Genomic DNA, 16,884 nt, shown 5'->3' with positions numbered 1-16,884 from the left:
CACTTAAGACAGCTAAACTGGCATGGTAGGAGCATCCGGGAGGCTAAGTGCTGGAGGATTGCAAGCTGCAGGCCTACCTCAAGCAAAGGTGGGGCAGGAGGGAGTGCACACATGGCTATTCCCAAATTTTTTCACATGGATTCAGTCTTCATGCCTGTCCAGCATACACTCTTAGTTACTGGGCCATCCATCCGAACCACGCCCTCCTTGATTTATGAGACAAGGCTTCATGGGTCTTCGCATGCTGACCTGTGTCTCCTGATTCTCTCCTGTCCACTTCCAGGTGCTGGAATTGTACGTGCGTGCCACGAAACCTGCACAGTGCTGTGCTGGGGTCAAACCATGGCCTCATGGAAGAGATGAGCCCAGCTTTACCCTCAAAATTGTTACTGACCTTTTATGATTAAGCAAAAGCAAATTGTTTTAGATTTCTGCTTTTTAAACTTCTTTTCACTTCCATCGCCTGATACTGTTCACACCACTGTGCTCACCCACCACAGCTACATTATTTTATTTGAACTATCTCTTCAGTAATTAGTCATACTGTTACTTAGTAATAAATAGTATTTTTAAAATTTTGTATGATATTTATACATTTCCTGAAAACCTTAGAAGATGGAGAAGGAAAGGTAGCTCTGTTGTTAAGTTTAATTGGACACCTTCCGGGGTGTGTGTGATAATTTACTTACCTAAAGTTAGCTAATAAGCTGCCTCATGCCTGCTTTTCTTATTCTCAGAGCCTGAGGCAGGAGGAGTCATAGAAGTTTGAGGCCAGCCTAGGTTATAGAAAACAAAACAAAACCACCAAGTAACTTGTTTATAGCTCTTTCCAAACTTTGAATTGCTGTCACTCACCACAGCATTATCTGGGGCACATCTTGAGGTCTTGTACAAGCTGGTACTGGGCGGAGTTTTTTAGATCCGTCGGCTTCTGCTCCTCCTAACTGTGGCATCAGGTGTGTGAAGTCTGTAGTCAGCTTTATAGGTGCCACATAATCCCAGCACTTATTCTTTGAAAATTGGATTATGTCCTTTAAATTAGGCTTGAGACTTTCCATTACATTATTCTTGGTTTCCTTACTGCGGTTTTTTTTTTCTTATACCCTAAAATAATTTTTATTGGGCCTAGACTTTTTGTTCTTAACTCAATCTACTTTGTGTTTATCTTAGTCATCTTTCCTGAGTACTAGTTTCCTACTTAAAATATTTAATATTGAAATTGACCTGTGGACTCTTCTACTCAAAATAGGGGTGGGATTGGGTTTTCCATGACTTTAGGCATACTAATTGTCATTTTTGTCATTTAATTGGTTGTCAACTCACCCAAACTGTCTTATGTAGTTAGTTAAGAGTTTATTTAAGGGGCTGAGAGATGGCTCAGCCAGGTTGAGAGTGCTGTCCTTGCAAAGATTCCTGATTCCCAGCAACCACATGGTGGCTCACAACTATCTATACTGGGATCTGATGCCCTCTTCTGGCATGCAAGTGTACATGCAGATAGAGCACTCATGTAAAATAAATAAATAAATAAATAAATAAATAAATCTATCTTTAAAAAAAGGTTTGTCTAAGCTGAAGCATTTTGGAATTGGTAGCCACAGTGATGAAGTAGATTGGCTTCTTTTTTCACCTTTGTATATAACTGTTACATCCTGACGATGCTTTTCTTTCTCTTAGTGGAAGAAAAAGCCAATACCTACCTCCTTCTTGGCATGTGCTTAGACTCCTGTGCACGCTACCTGCTGTTCTCCAAGCAGCTATCACAGGCACAAAGGATGTATGAAAAAGCCCTGCAGATTTGTCAAGAAATACAAGGAGAAAGACACCCACAGGTAAAAGATGAAAACAGTTCTGAGACATAGTGTATGTAAGGTAGGCCTGATGGTACAGGCACTCTGCGGAAGGGTCATTTAAGGTCATAAGGTCAGGGCTGCCTGGCAGAGTTAGTGAGATCCTGTGTCAAAGGGTGGGAAAGAGAAGGGGCTGGGGGCTGGGGTATCATTCAGTGGGAGAGCGCTTGCATAGCATCTAGATTCAGGGTCTGATAGTAGTTATGGGTGTGGCAGGGTGTGGCTGGCTAGCTGGCCTGCACTGTGCATGTCATACCCAGGTGTGTGGAGTCCTCCTACTCCTTTTCCACTGGCTTTTACTATTCCCAACTTGCTTTAAGGAGGACTTGAGATTGCTCTCTCTCTTCCTCTTTCTTGCTCTGTCTGTCTCCTCCCCCCTCCACTTGGGGTACACCTCCGCCTTTCCCACTCTCCCATGCTTCTACAAATAAACTTCTCCATATCATTTTTTTTTTTTTAAAAGAAGGGTTTGAGAGAGTGCTGATCAGTCACTGGCTCTGCATAGACCCTTTTATCCAGGCCATGGTTTACACAGTGATCTTTGTACCAGACAGGCCTAACCCAGGGTCTGTCCTTTCAGGGCTTCAGAACATGCAGCCTCATGTTTCATAGTGGTTGGCAGACTCTTAAGTGAGAGTGTCCTGTCCCCACCCGCCACCCCGGAGCTAGGGACTAGACCCAGGGACTTGGCACTGGGAAGTGCTCTACCACTGAACCGAACTCCCCACACTACTTAGAAGCAAACATGATAATGCTGCACCCCAGAGACTTTTCATACCAGTCAGTAAGTGTTGAGTTAATGTATGAGTATCTTTGCCTCCTATCTCACAGTGGGAGGTGAGGAAGAAGAGACATTTAAAAGTCCTCCCCCCACCCCTTTTGGCAGGACTAGGGATTAAACCTGGGCCTTCATAAATTGAAGGCAAGGGCTCTACCACTGAGCTATGGCCATAGCTCTTAAAAACAACTTTTAAAACCACTGTTACAGAATTTTATATACTTTTTCAAAGCAGGCAAAACAAAGCCTTGCTAGAATACTAAACACAGAATCGAACCAGGTGTTGGTGACAGCACACACATTTAATCCCAGCACCCAGGAGGCAGAGGCAGGCAGAATTTGAGGCCAGCCTGGTCTAAGAGTTCCAGGACAGCCAAGACACAGAGAAACCATTTCTTGAAAAGCCAAACGAAAACAAAAATGTTGACAGATTCGAGATCGTCTCTGCTTCTTTTGGCAAAATACATTATCAGAGGTAGGAGTGGATTGGTCTGTCTGATGCCTGCAGTCCACCAAGTAAAGTTAGACTGAATGTGGAATATTTAGACTCGATGCAGAGAGCCTGAATGGCCACTGGAGAATAGTAAGGAGGAAGCCTGGAATCCGGAGAAGCAGCTCCCTTCCTCAGTTCTAAAGTCGTAAGGAGAACCCCCGTAGTCCAGGTGATCTGTGTCTTCCTGGGAGGCTCAGGATCACACTTGCGGTGCTGCAGCAATGCAGTGAGGTGCTCTGTGGTGCTGGTTGCTCACTCCATAACCATGGAGAGCAGGATACCCTGTTCGTTCTGAGCCTTCGTGATCACTTACTACCTTGTACAACTGACACCGTCTGCAGTGCAGTGTGATCAACAGATGCCTACAGTTTGTCCCTCTGGTTTTGTAGACGTCTAGTAAAGCTGAAGACGTGTGTGTGCAGTGTAACAACTTCAGGTCACTGCTCTGTGTAGGCATGTTTGCATGTTTGTAAAGGAAATGCTATTTTTCTTTTTTCTAGACCATTGTGCTGATGAGTGACTTGGCTACTACTCTGGATGCACAGGGCCACTTTGATGATGCCTACATTTATATGCAGAGGGCAACGGATCTGGCAAGAGAGATAAATCACCCTGAGCTGCACATGGTGCTCAGCAACCTGGCTGCCATCTTGATGCACAGAGGTAGGTTGCAGTGGAAACAGGCTGCATTCTGAGAAGGTTATCAATACTGGGCTTTGAAGTGAAATGGTTTTGGGGAGGGCGAACGACAATGAGGAAACTCCTAAGTCAATGGTTCTCAACTTGGGGGTTGGGATCAAATGACCCTTTCACAGGGGTCACCTGAGATCATCAGAAATTTACAATTTATAACAGTAGCAAATTCAGTTATGAAGTAGGGACACGTGGAGCTGTATTAGAGGGTTGAGAACCACGCCCTGAGTTAAAAGGCAGGCTAAGTAAGTAAGAGCAGAAAGCGCATGTGTGTTAAAGTGCTGTTTTGCTTAATTGACACAACATCTGTCCTTTTGCATGACCGTGTGAAGGTAGAGAATGTTTCGCAGTGGTAGGCCCTTGTCTCTGAAGTGCTTTACAGATCGTAATGCCTCAGTGTTCTGAAGCCACGGTACAGTAGTGCAGTAGTAGTTCCTGCCTGTTCCCTTCATCTCAAGTTTTCATAAACCTGGGATCATAGGTCCCTATTGCATGCATCACCATTGTGAAGTCTTTGGCCAAGGGAGAGCTGCAGCACTGAGTGCCTTAGAGTTGACACCTACTCCAAGTTGAGCTTCTCTCAACCACGTATCATGTACGCCTGAAACCAGGCAGCACTAGATGGCGAGCTGTGAAGCACCCAGTACTTCAGACATGAGTCCTTACTAGTGGGTCCTCTTTAGTCACTTTGAAAACACATATTTTCTTTTCCCCTTTCTTTGGGTTATTTTAGAGCGATACACACAAGCAAAGGAGATCTACCAGGAAGCACTGAAGCAAGCAGAGCTGAAAAGAGATGAGGGCTCTGTTCAGCACATCAGGGAAGAACTGGCTGAGCTGTCAAGAAAAAGTAGACTTCTGACTTAATTTTGTTAAGCTGTATAAGTTCATTTTGTTGTAGAGAGGGGCAACCTATGGTAACCCAAAGGAGTGACTGTTCCTTCATTGTCTGGATCCCAAACAATGGTATAAATCATTGTTGAAATTTAGCTTTCTTCAACTCAGCCTCGGGAAGGACAAGTTGTACACACTGCCACTTTTGTTTCTACATTTATTTTACTTGGAGATGGGGTGTCCCTATGTATAGGCTGGCCCAGAAATTGCTGATACTTGAGGTTGGCCTCCAATTGGAGTCCTCCTTCCTCAGCCCCGCAAGTGCCTGGCCCTACTTTTGTTTTCAAAGGTGAAGTAGCGTTCGCCGGGTAATGATGCTTTTTAGTGCAACATGTAAGGTGCAGTCCATGCCGGTCTGAGAAAACTATAGCCTGCAAGTGGTTAAGTTCCCTGCGGTGTGGCCATTACACCTTCCCTAAGATTGTGGTTCATGCTTTCTCTTCTCTGTCCACTTCTGGCCAACAAGTCACTTATCTCACGGCACAGGAGGATTTGGGTGAGTTCTTAGAGACTATTTTACTGAAGCATTGTAAGATAATTCTAGTTGGCCACCATTAAGTAGCACTCACTCTCAAGAGGAAATAAGACACCTGGACTGCATACCTGCTCAGGCGTTACTCAAACTGGTGGTGGTGGAAGGAGTGAAGCCCTCGCCAGCGCTGTCTGAGTACTGGTCTGTCTGTCTAACCAGAGTCACCTTGGTGATGTGCATCCTCCTTAGCTTTGTCTTTTTACTTTGTAGTCTCTCTATTCATGGCTGTAAAATGTGAGATCAGTTAGATTCTTTGTTTGATGACTTTTATCACAGACTGCCTCAGAGTATATAAATACAAGATACACAGATGGATGCTCTCACCTGTGCACTCTGGCAAATGGCTGTTTGTCTAAAAGAAAGAAATATTTTCTGGGTGCCGCGAAGGAACACTAGTGGTGTTGGCATGGAGGTGGGTGGTGTGAGTAGGATGACTTTGGTTCATGTGTTTGTACTTCATAATAAACTAGAGACTACACAATACTGTATGTATTCTAATAATCTTTGACTCAGAGAAAAATAATGGCTGAGTTAAAGGAAAGCCTAAGGTCCAAATCCTCAGAATTAACCCAGAAGTTTGTGTTACGCAGGGAGAGTTCTCACCACCTTCTAGCCAGCTCATCTCCCATTTGCTCTCTGGCTAACCTAACCACAGGAGATCCCATTAGCCAAGAGTAACCAAGTAAGAGTACAGCCACCTTTTGCTTTGAGAATCTTTTTAATGTTTGATAATTCCTGAGTTACCAAAGTTAGGTTTTAGCATTTGTTGTTGTTGTTTTGGTTTTTTGAGACAGGGTTTTTCTGTTTGGCTGTCCTGGACTTGCTTTGTAGACCAGGCTGGCCATGAACTCATAGAGATCCACCTGCCTCTGCCTTCTGAGTGCTGGGATTAAAGGCGTGCGCCACCACTGCCTGACAGATTTTGTCTGGTTTTTGAGACAGCGTTTCTCTGTCTTGCCTTGGACTCGTAGCGATCCACCTGCCTCTGCTTTCCAAGTGTTGGGATTAAAGGTGTGTGCCACCATGCCCAGCTAGGGCTTTAGGACTTTTAATTCTCCACAGTGATTCAGCTCACGGTCCTGTGGCTATAGACAGTCTGATGTGTGTATTCCCAGGAGCATTCATTTGTACTGTTATAAAAAAGGCAGTGAGACAAAGGGACTGATCTCCTTTTACTGATTACAACTTTAAACAATTTACATTTAATTTTATATTAAAGTTTTCAACTATACCATGGTCCTGGAGTTTTCAGAATCACAGCATATGAAAATTTAAAGTGTAGTATAAAATTTCTCACTAGATAGACTGGAAAACTGTCAGAATATTACCTCTGCTGGAAGACCTTGATTTAGTTGTATGTGCATGTGTTACAGATAGTGTCGCCCCCTACCCCCAAAGCTACACCTTGATTTGCAGCTGACTTCAGTCTCAGTGCTTGCTTCTGTCCGTAGTATTACCGTAAGGCATCCTCCGCCTTTCCAAGCAAGCAGTCTTCAGGTGGAGCTACAAGAGTAGGCTAATAAGCTAGGCTGATCTGTCCTTAGATGAACCCAGCCCAGAACAGAGTAGTAAGACAGACCCTGGGGTCAGTCATCACGATCATTTTTGGGCCAGTTGACAAAACAATTTACTAAGTTCTAGACTATTACTTTAACTTTGGTGGGTGGGGCAGCACACACTTTCAGTGGTAAACTTAATCAGAACATTTAGTTTTCATTATGCTTATGACTTAACAAGTGGTAAGAATCCTGCCTCATGGTGTAGCCTTAGCTGGCCCAGAACTCATCTTGTAATCCAGACTAGTTGCACTCTTAGTGATTCGCCTGCCTCTGCCTCCCCAGTGCTGGGATTAAAGGTGTGTGCTACCATGCATGGCTAAAGTTTAAGATCTCAAACATCTGTCTTTGTTTACTTGCCCAGTTATATAGGCAAATACTGAGCCTGCATCTTCATCTATAAAAAATTAGAAACCAATGGGACAGATGCGGAGGGGTGCTCGGGCAGTGCTTTTAGGGACTTGAGTTCTGGAGGTTCAAGTCTTCCTGAAAAGTCTCTTTTACTTTTCCAGTTCTTAGTGGCATTATCCTCAAACCACTAAGTGTCTGTATGCAGTGGAAGGAAACCTAAACACCATGACAGAGCTGTATGAAAACAAATCTGGAAACACAGCAAGCAATTCTCACTGAATAGAAGTGATCCCCCAGGACCAGAATTAGTTTAAAGTTCAGTCTTTAAATTACTTGCATCTTGAGAATCTGTGAAATGAAAACACTTTACTTGTGTTCCCTAGAAACAGAGTGGGCGCTGGTGTAGAGAAGAGAGAGTCTATACAGATTGTTACTTTTTTAACTCCGCCAGTTATGTATCAGACTAAAGAAAAGCAGATCTATTGTCTGAATGAAACCTGAGACACGAAGACTGGTGAGTCACAAATGATGTACTGTAGCTGTGGACAGGAGAGTCAAATTTATTTCGGAACAGAAGCTTTGTTGGGCTGCATCAAATGCATTAGAATACTTAGGGGCATGGTTAATTACCAGTGTGCATAAACATTGAGGTATGCCTCAAATAAGCCTTTAAACTTTAAAACTGAACTAGAACATACCCATGCATTAATTTTTTTTCAGTGCTACTAATGAAGAAAGTAAAGCCCGCACTGGAAACTCACAATATAACAGTTCTGTTGTTCCTGCCGTTTGACCTCATACAGGCTTTATGACAGGGTATGTATTAAAAACATAAACATTTCCACAAGATTTAAACATCACTGGGAAAGCTGAATTTAGAGGAAACAAAAGTACAATGCCCATGACAGCCAGCACTGTGTAACTGGGCTGTGTGAGGTTGTTTAGAAGGCTGGGGTTAAAAAGATACACAAAGAATTAAAAAAATCGCCCCCAATGTTGATGCGCTGATTTAAATTTAAGTACACCAGATACTACAGCAAGGGGATACACTGCAAAAAGGTCATCTATTTACAGAAGAGTGATTTAAAGACATCATGGTTTTCTTTACAAACAGATGTAAGAACAGGAATTGTCCACTTTAAAAAAAACTCTACACTTCAACCCTCCATGGTTATAATCCACTGAATTGCCTGTATTAGAGGCAGGTTGTTTTTTTCTGTTTTTGTTTTTTTTCTCATTTGGTTTTCCAAATGAATTTCCATCATTTCTTCTTCATCTGTAGCCCTGGCTCTCCTGAGAAGTCTCTGGGCACAAATCATAGGAGGGCAGAATTGTGTTTATCTGCAATTAAAACCAGAGCTCTCTCCTGTGCACAGTTCAGTCGTCACTATCGGACAGTGTCTCATACTGCGCTGAGAGGAGCGGAGCCGGTTCCCGCTCCCAAATGCGGTTCTGCTGATGGGGAGCTGCTTGGTTGATGGCAGATGGGGCACATGCGATCGGTGTTGGTGGTGTACTGCTGAGCATCCGTATGGTCAGAGGATTGTAAGGAAACTGAGTAGAACCTGACAAAAGGAAAATGAGGTTTCAGTGTTGTTAGCATCCAATGCAGTCTTTACAGATGGAGCAGGGCAAGAGTGTTCTACTAAAATGATCTTGTGATGCCTTGAAAACAGAATGGCACGGGAAGGCCAGTAATCAGTGTAACTCTACACAACACAATTAGCCACATCTGTGAAATCATATTATGTGTCTCCATGGAGAATTCTCAAGTAGAGAACTACTACTGAATATTAAGCAGTAATTGGAGGAGCCTAGTCATACCAGCAACTTTCCAATAGGCATCAGAAATTCAAACTGGGTAGTGGTGGCGCGCACTCTTAATCGCAGCACTCAGGGAGGTAGAGGCAGGTGGATCTCTGTGAGTTCAAAGATAGACAGGACTACACAGAGAAACCCTGTCTCACAACAACAACAACAACAAAAACAAAAGAAATCAGAAATATGGCTCTCGAAATGTGGCAAATATCCAAACACTTGAGCCATGTTCTATGGCTGCTACACAGTCTCATTTAAATGGGACACATTAAGAGTATTACTTCCTCACTTCCCTTTGTGACTTTTACATTAATTATCCTGTCCCCACAGTACCTTCTAAACCAAAATCATAAAACATACATTTTATCAAGTCCTTCCTTCCCTAAAATCAAGTAATGGAGCCAAGAGGTTAGAAAACAACCGGGCGAAGGGAAGCGGCCAGGGTGGAAGAGTATGGGCACATGGACACATCTGTGTGTGGAGATGCAATGCTAGCCCACGTGCGTGCATATTTTGCTAGTACACAATCCCTTTACACGTGGAATTACAGGATTAAAAGGCAGACAAAGCCTTGAAGTGCACAGGTGTATTTATGAAATTGTTAGACATACAGGGACAGAGCTCAGTCCAGAACTGAGGGTGGGAGTGAGGACATAAAAGCACACAGCTCTCTGAAAGTCTGAAGTTCCTTTAAGGGTGAGATAGTTACTGTTTGATTGTGTTGTGTATGATATCTGTGGACATGCTCATGCTGTGACGTGGGTAGCCTGCAATTTTTACACTTAAGCCATTTCAACATTTCACTGGCTTCCTATAGTTATACTTTTAAAAGTTTACCCCCCCCCCCCCGCCTTGTTAAAACATTACTTTTCAGTTATGATTTTGATTTCTTAGTAAGTTAGCTTTTACTAAGTACAGTTTACTAGGTACAGTTCATGGAAGAGCTAGAACTGAACTTATTTGCAAATACTGGTTACCAAGCAGCATAGTACAGACAGGGATGTATGGATCACATAAATAGAAAGCCTCTTGTGAAAAGTAGACCCACGCAATGATATAGAAAACTACAGTTACTGCCCAAACTGGCCAGTCGAATTCACAAACAAAGTATAAAAGCGCGGACACAAATTCAGTCTCATTCTTATTGGTTACATGAGGCTCCTCAGTGCTCCCCACCTGTTGAAGAGGGCCTGTCTTCCCAGGCCCATCCTGGCGTCTGCCTGTGGTAATCACCTTCTGAATGGACAGAGGAGACAGAGGAAGGCCGTTCAGCTCCTAAATAGCTTTGCCCTGGAATAGGAGATTTAGACTTCCTGCTGTTTGTTTTGTTGATCAGCTTTGGTTTACATACTCCTAAAAGTGAAATTCGAGTTAAATGAGTTCTCAGTGACAAATACAAAGCCTACCAAAATGCTGATTATATAATGCTTAAAATAAATAAATAAATAAAAATAAGTGAGTGTGTGAAGAATGCAGGTCTTGGACCCTACTCAGGGTCTTTTTAAGGAGGAGGTGGGATCCTATAAACTTAAGAGTGTGGACAAAGGAAGCAGGACTGGCCTTCAGAGCGTAGATGATGTTAGTAACAAAGCTGCCCCCCCCCCCCCACACTTAAAGTAGAGGACAGGCTGCAGCAGATAGGCCTTCTACTCAGGGCCTCAGCAGACACTCTGCAAGTCTCACTGGTTCGTTTTACTTTGCCACAAAGGCCAAAGCACTGAGATACATAAGGCTGGGTTCTGGGAATTTCAAGGATTCTAAGTTTAAACAAATCTTTAAAACAAAAAGTCTGAGGTAGGAGTACAGGTGCCAGGTGAGCAGCACTGCTGGCCTACTCCTTTGCTATTATGGGGTTTGCTCCCTTGGCGTGGTGGTCTCTGTGGCTTGCAGCTACATTGAGGTTTGGCCATTTTTATTAGAAGAGTAGATGACGTAGCAAAACAAAAACAATAGCAGGGCTGGAGCGACGGTGCACTAGTTAGTAAGACCACCCGTCGCTCTTGCCCAGTGTCCATGTGTGGTGGTTCACAGCCTCCTTCAGTTCAAGTGAATCCAATGTCCTTTTCTAGCACAAGTTCTCTTAACGATCCATGAGAACTTAAAGTAGCAGCACACTAAAATAAAAACCCTACCTGAATGAGGTGATGGGTCCCCGTCATCTCTTCGTGTCTCACTGCTAGTCACAACCGAGGTGCCGACACTGCCAGGCACAACTCCTACCGTCTGGGACATGACAACACCATGATCTTCAACTTTATCATCGAAACTCCCCATGAGAGCCTTTCTGATGATGTCTTCTAGACCAAGATTACTGGCAGGATCAGCAAAAGAATGGCTTCTTGAGCTCACTGCACCTGAGGAGACAGGCATGTGCTGCCGCTTGTTTCTGAGGCACATCATGGCACAGGGAGACGAGCAGGGAGAAAACATGGTCTCTCCAGCCCAGTGAATTCATAGCACTCAACCCCAGGGATGAAACGTGGCAGTGAAATGCTGTACTGAATGTCATCCCCATTTCTTTGTTTTGCTTACTTCAGCAAGTATTTAAGGATCTCACCTGATGTAGTAACTGCTGGCAGATTGAAGATCTCAGTTCCCGGCTGCGCAGCTGCTGAATTCAAACAAATCTTGAGGTTAATTGAAATGAGATAATAGTGATAAAGTCTCAAGAAATTCTAGAATAAAATTAGCCTTTTCATTTTCTACATACATTTCATTTATTATATAAAGATGAAAAGAAAGTATCTTTCTTGGGGCAGAGAGGTTATTAGGAAATAAAAATGTCAGGCCAAGTAGAAACACAGGAATCCAGGCTTCCTAGGGATAAAGGTGTGGACTTCAGAAACCTGAAAAATGCCAACAGTCAAGAGACTTTGAAAACCATCTCAGGACAGTATGTATGGCGTGCTGCCAGGGCTAAGCGGACACTGCACTTGGGACATCCCTAGGTTAAAAAGATTCCTGGTAACTGTACAATTCAGTCTGCAACTTAAATAAAAATAGATAAAATAAAAACCACCTATAAAGCATTTTGTGCCAGAAGGGGAAGGGACCTAGAGACGTAAGTTATTTCTGTCACTTATTTGCTGCTGAGAATGTGAAAAGGACAAAACAATTTTGCAAGTAGATGCCTAAACAAATGATTCCTGAGCCCTAACCACTATGGGAGGGTAGATGTTTGCCCAAGGATGAGAGCTACTTATGAATAAGACCTGCCTGGAAATTAACATTCTTGATCAGAGCAGTTTGAAACTGACAAGAGGGAGGAGGAGGGAACACCCCAGACAGGACTGTATAACAGGAAATACAGGCAATCCAAAAAGACAATGCAGTGGGTAAAGTCAGTCTGAAATAACACAGTTTGTAGAACCTATTTAGTGAACCATTACTGACTGAACCATATTAGAGTAAAAAGCATTTAAAAACGACCCAGTGAGAGTGGGTGTGATAGCACATGTGAGCCCAGCACCTGAGAGACAGATGCAGAAGGATCTCTATACCAGAAGTAGAGACCACCTCTCAAAAAGCCACACATACATTCAAAATTCAGATGAGCTGGGTGCGGTGGCACACACCATTAATCCCAGCACTCGGGAGGCAGAGGCAGGCTGATTGCTGTGAGTTTAAGGCCAGCCTGGTCTACAGAGTGAGTCCAGGACAGCCAAGGGTACACAGAGAAACCCTGTCTCGAAAAACAAACAAAACAAACAAAATTCCGATGAATATAACTTTATATAGTTCAAACAATGTTAACAACCAAACATTCAGAATGTGGCCTTTCCTTCCAGAGCGTACAGTTAGGTGTGCTGCTTTCATATGTAGACCACAATGACCTGGTAGCTTAGTAAAAATGCCATTTTCTACAGACAGGGTCTATGTAGCCCTGGCTGTCCCGGAACTCCCATTTTCTACATTCTTGGGGCCTCAAAACTTACATACTTAACAAGCCATCACATAGTTATGATGCAGTCTGAGGCCTCCATAAAGGAGATGTGGCAGGGGTTTATAAATGATGGGAAAGAAAAACATCTGAAAGCTGACCTAACAGAGGAGGTCAAGAAAGGAGTGGATTGACATTAACTAATTATAAAGGAGTAGGAATTTCATATGGGGAGTGGAGTGGATGTTCAGTTTTATTAAAGACCCAGTAATATACTCTAGGAAAAAAATAAAAACAAAAAACTGGACTTCAAACACAAATTTGAAATTCAGTTTTAAATGCCCCCAAATTACAAGGTGTGTAAGGGGATAAGGTGCTGAGAGCTGTGGGGAAAAAAAAAAAAAAACAAGGGCCGGGCCGGGCCGGGCCGGGTTGAGCTGAGGAGAGTAGAAATAGCCCAAAAAGACAGGGTCTGAGCAAGAGTAAAGTGGTTGATTTGGTGGCTTTGGTTTTTCAGCTCTATTTCCCGGTGAGGGCTAGCTCATGCCCTAGAACTACTGGTTCTTTAGTATAAATTCTTTCTTGCATATTCAGAGTTCTTACACTAAAAAAAATGCCAGGTTCTCGAGGCTAGAGAGATGGTTCAGTGATGAAGAACACCTGGGTTTGATCCCCAGCATCCCCATGACCGTTACAGCCAGCTCTAACTCCAGTGCCAGGGGGCACAACAGTCTCTTCTGGTCCAGTGCGCACTGCACATGTGATACACATACAGACGTGCATGCACACACACAAAAACAAAAACCCCTCTCTTTAACACAGTTTGGTTAGTTTTGGCCTTAAAATGCCAACACACTTTATGTTCTGTTAGGTGTTTTGTTAGACACAGGACTTGGTTTAGTAGATGTCTGCTGAATCACCAAAGCAGTTGCTGAGGATAGTGTGAGAATACCAAGGGGAAAGCTATCAAAGTAGGCTTTATGAATTCAAGAATTTCCTCCCCAGGGATGGAGAGATGGCACTGTCTGCACTTGCAAAGGTCCTGGGTTCAATTCTCTGCAACCACACTCCTAACCCTCTATAATGAGTTCTAGTGCCCTCTTCTGGCGTGCAGTTATACAGGCAGGCAGGCCACTATAAACATAATAAGTAAAAATGTCTTTAAAAAAAAAAAAAGAATTATCTCCCCACTAGTCAGGCAAGACAACACCAGGGTAAAATGATCCCCAACAACCTGCCTTCAGCCTTTTGTCTGTGTGCTTGGAGAAGTCATCTCTGAGGTAAGAGACTACTATAACAGTACCAATTTGTTGTTGCTGGTGGTGGTGGTGGTGGTAGTTTTTGAAGAACTATAAATAGATGAAACTTCTTAAGACTGGAGGATCAAAGGCCAGTAATGCTAGTATTTTTTTAAATGATGGAATGGATGGCTAGGTCACTGTGTAAGTCTGACAGTCCTGGTCAGCATTCTACAATTTGTGCCACTAATAGAGAAGTCAGGGCATTTCTATCTCGAAACCCCTTCAAATCTTGGGAGTTATTGTTCATTTTTCCTTAGTGAATCTATATTTACGGTACTAAAATGAAGAGAATGGAAGAAAGATATACCAGAGACAGGTAAGTTCACAATGACTGATGCTATGCCCATCCTGTCTCTCATTACCATCAATAGACACTAGCAGTCAGTGAGTACCAACAGTGAGTAAAGGTATAATTACACGCCTGCCTAGTAGTTTCTTTTGACAGGGTCAGGAGGCTAGCAAGACATATAATCAGAGACAAGTCTCTCTAGATTCTCTGACACTGGTAAATTAATAAGGCTGGCTAGTAGCAGAGGACCTGCAAAGAACAGTATGGCAGCAATCTGATGAGAGCACACATATCGATCAGCACAGAGGAAATTAGGAGTCTGCCTTACGCTCATCAAGACATCAGCAATAGCCATGGAGAACGGAACAGTTAGAGGGACATCAGTGGGAGCAGAGATTCAAGTTGGAGTGCTGGGTTTGAGTTCCAGCCCTATTACTATTTGTGTATGCTTTATCAGTTATTAAACCTCTCTAAATCAATTTTCTTTCTCATTTATAAAATGAAGATAATTACATGTAGTGTGGTACACAATAATAGTTACTTAATCTTTTGCAACAATTATTAATTTTTAAAAGACAGGCAAATTTATCATGGTTGCATCTGTACACCACATGGTTGCACAGACCTTTGAGAGCTTGTCAGATCCTGGTAGGTTTAGACAGCTATGACAACGCAAGTATAAGTCGCTCTAGTAATTCCCAAAACAGATAAGGGAGAGGTGGTTTCAGAGTAGCTCACTAACACCTTGCCGTCTGTTCTTAGGGACAGCGTCATGTAACTTAGCTGTTCAGGTTGCTAAGGAGAATGATAGGGTTAGGACAGATTGTATCATTAATTTGTATTACTTAGAAGATTCTCAAAAAAGTAAGCTTCCCAAAGAGAGATAGTAGCATACTTAAGAACGACAGTGAAGAACAACTGAAGAAAATGGGATTTTGAGTCAAGACTCATGAAGAACATGCTTTTTAAATACCATGTGGAAATGCCTCAAGTACATAAAAATAGGGTAAATGGGCTTTACAATGAGACAGAGATCAACAAAAACCTACATAGAGTTAATTTAGTTACATGTTAAGAAAAATGTGCCCTGGGCCCAGCATTAGTTCCCCACGAAGATGAATGGCTTCAAAAAACACACAAGTTGCTGGTTCCTAATAAGGAACTCTTTATGAATTTGCTGACACTGTATAGAATCAAGATGCTCTATAAAACCATTCAAACTCAAGGATTATTTTTAAAAAGGCAACATTGGAGATAGGATTGTTAATGCATATTTTATTTGGGGTTCATGAAAGAAATCCCACTTACCCATATCAGAGTCACCTCCACCAGAGGAGTTCAACTTACGAAAAATTTCCTGCTTCTTTGATTTAACCATGGGTGATGTGCTTTCAAGCTTGGTGAAGAATGAAGGTAAGTAGCTTATACTTCCTGGTGATCGAGAATCATTCCTATCAGAAACAAAATTCAGTCTGTTATAGTCATGCATTCCTAACCCTGGAGACATTCCTCATCACAGGCACAGAGCACTTGGAAAACAATTGCCTCCCTTTCTGTGTTGGTTACAACCCTGTGAAATAATGTGACCATGAATTTGCTAGGGAATAGTCAAATGCTTTTTTAGCTCTGAAAAACTAGGATTAAAACTAGGATTAAAATGAAGATGACCAGCCGGGCGTGGTGGCGCACGCCTTTAATCACAGCACTCGTGAGGCAGAGGCAAGCGGATCACTTTGAGTTTGAGGCCAGCCTGGTCTACAAGCCCTTAAATAATAAAATGGCGAAGTAATAATGGGAAAGCTTAGAAACAGCTTGTCTAGTTGCCTTTTTTTCTTTTTGCTTAACAGCACAAATTATGGTTATATAAGCTCTTTATTTTAAATAAACTAGTTGTGACTAATTCACAACACACCTACCTGAAAAACAGCAAAAGCTCCTGTCTAGCCAAGCATTAGTTGGACTTTAGCAAAGAAGCTGCAGCATCTCCATAGTGGACTAATATGATCATTTTAAGACAAGCAACAGAGGAACTGAGTCTTGATGCAAAGGACCTTGTATTTCACTGGTGGCTTCCTATACTCAACGTTTAGCAAGCCTCCAGAGATGGCAACAGAAGACACCTGATAACCCATCTAGTCATACGTACTCAGTTGTCATGAATGCACAAGAACACTATCTGCAAACAAAGACAGAAAGAGGAGGGCGTGGCCCCTGTACATACAGTCAACCTGGGAAAACATAAGTATATGATTTTCTTCCTCATTTCATGTATTATGGTGGCTACAAATATGTACAATAAGTTCTCAGAAATTCCTCAGCAGCCTAGAGTTAGAACTGTTTTAAAACTTAGACTTTCCTCTCCCTACCATCAAAGCATGTATTTGCTTCTTGGGTGTTAATACCAAGGAAACAGTGTGATTTTGAAGAAAAGGAACTCAGACAACAGATA

At 42.7% G+C, this 16,884-nt stretch overlaps 2 protein-coding genes across 32 annotated transcripts in view; one reads left to right on the top strand and one right to left on the bottom strand.

The window, feature by feature from the left end:
• TTC19 (tetratricopeptide repeat domain 19) overlaps positions 1 to 16,884 on the top strand; it is a 46,018-nt gene that overhangs the window by 22,160 nt on the left and 6,974 nt on the right. For 3 of the 5 annotated variants that reach the window (XM_084760914.1, XM_084760916.1, XM_084760915.1), the window contains 3 exons: positions 1,678 to 1,832; positions 3,622 to 3,784; positions 4,548 to 5,723. In XM_084760914.1, coding sequence (XP_084617040.1) covers positions 1,678 to 1,832; positions 3,622 to 3,784; positions 4,548 to 4,681 — 452 coding nt within the window. In that variant the 3' untranslated portion in view covers positions 4,682 to 5,723. Of the gene's footprint in view, positions 1 to 1,677; positions 1,833 to 3,621; positions 3,785 to 4,547; positions 5,724 to 16,884 lie in introns of those variants that run through there. The other 2 variants (XM_084760917.1, XM_084760918.1) reach the window with 1 other exon arrangement.
• NCOR1 (nuclear receptor corepressor 1) overlaps positions 7,688 to 16,884 on the bottom strand; it is a gene marked incomplete at its 3' end in the record, with an annotated part of 137,217 nt that continues 128,020 nt past the window's right edge. For 24 of the 27 annotated variants that reach the window (XM_084760849.1, XM_084760845.1, XM_084760848.1 and 21 more), the window contains 5 exons: positions 15,744 to 15,886; positions 11,523 to 11,576; positions 11,098 to 11,319; positions 10,142 to 10,318; positions 7,688 to 8,712 (listed from right to left, as the gene is read on the bottom strand). In XM_084760849.1, coding sequence (XP_084616975.1) covers positions 8,525 to 8,712; positions 10,142 to 10,318; positions 11,098 to 11,319; positions 11,523 to 11,576; positions 15,744 to 15,886 — 784 coding nt within the window. The remainder of the gene's footprint in view (positions 8,713 to 10,141; positions 10,319 to 11,097; positions 11,320 to 11,522; positions 11,577 to 15,743; positions 15,887 to 16,884) is intronic. The other 3 variants (XM_084760825.1, XM_084760828.1, XM_084760834.1) reach the window with 3 other exon arrangements.

This window comes from Acomys minous, assembly GCF_964271855.1.
Source record: "Acomys minous genome assembly, chromosome: 16".
Classification (NCBI taxonomy): domain Eukaryota; kingdom Metazoa; phylum Chordata; class Mammalia; order Rodentia; family Muridae; genus Acomys; species Acomys minous.
Note: the sequence above shows the minus strand (reverse complement) of the source record. Positions and strands in the feature narration are given on the sequence as shown.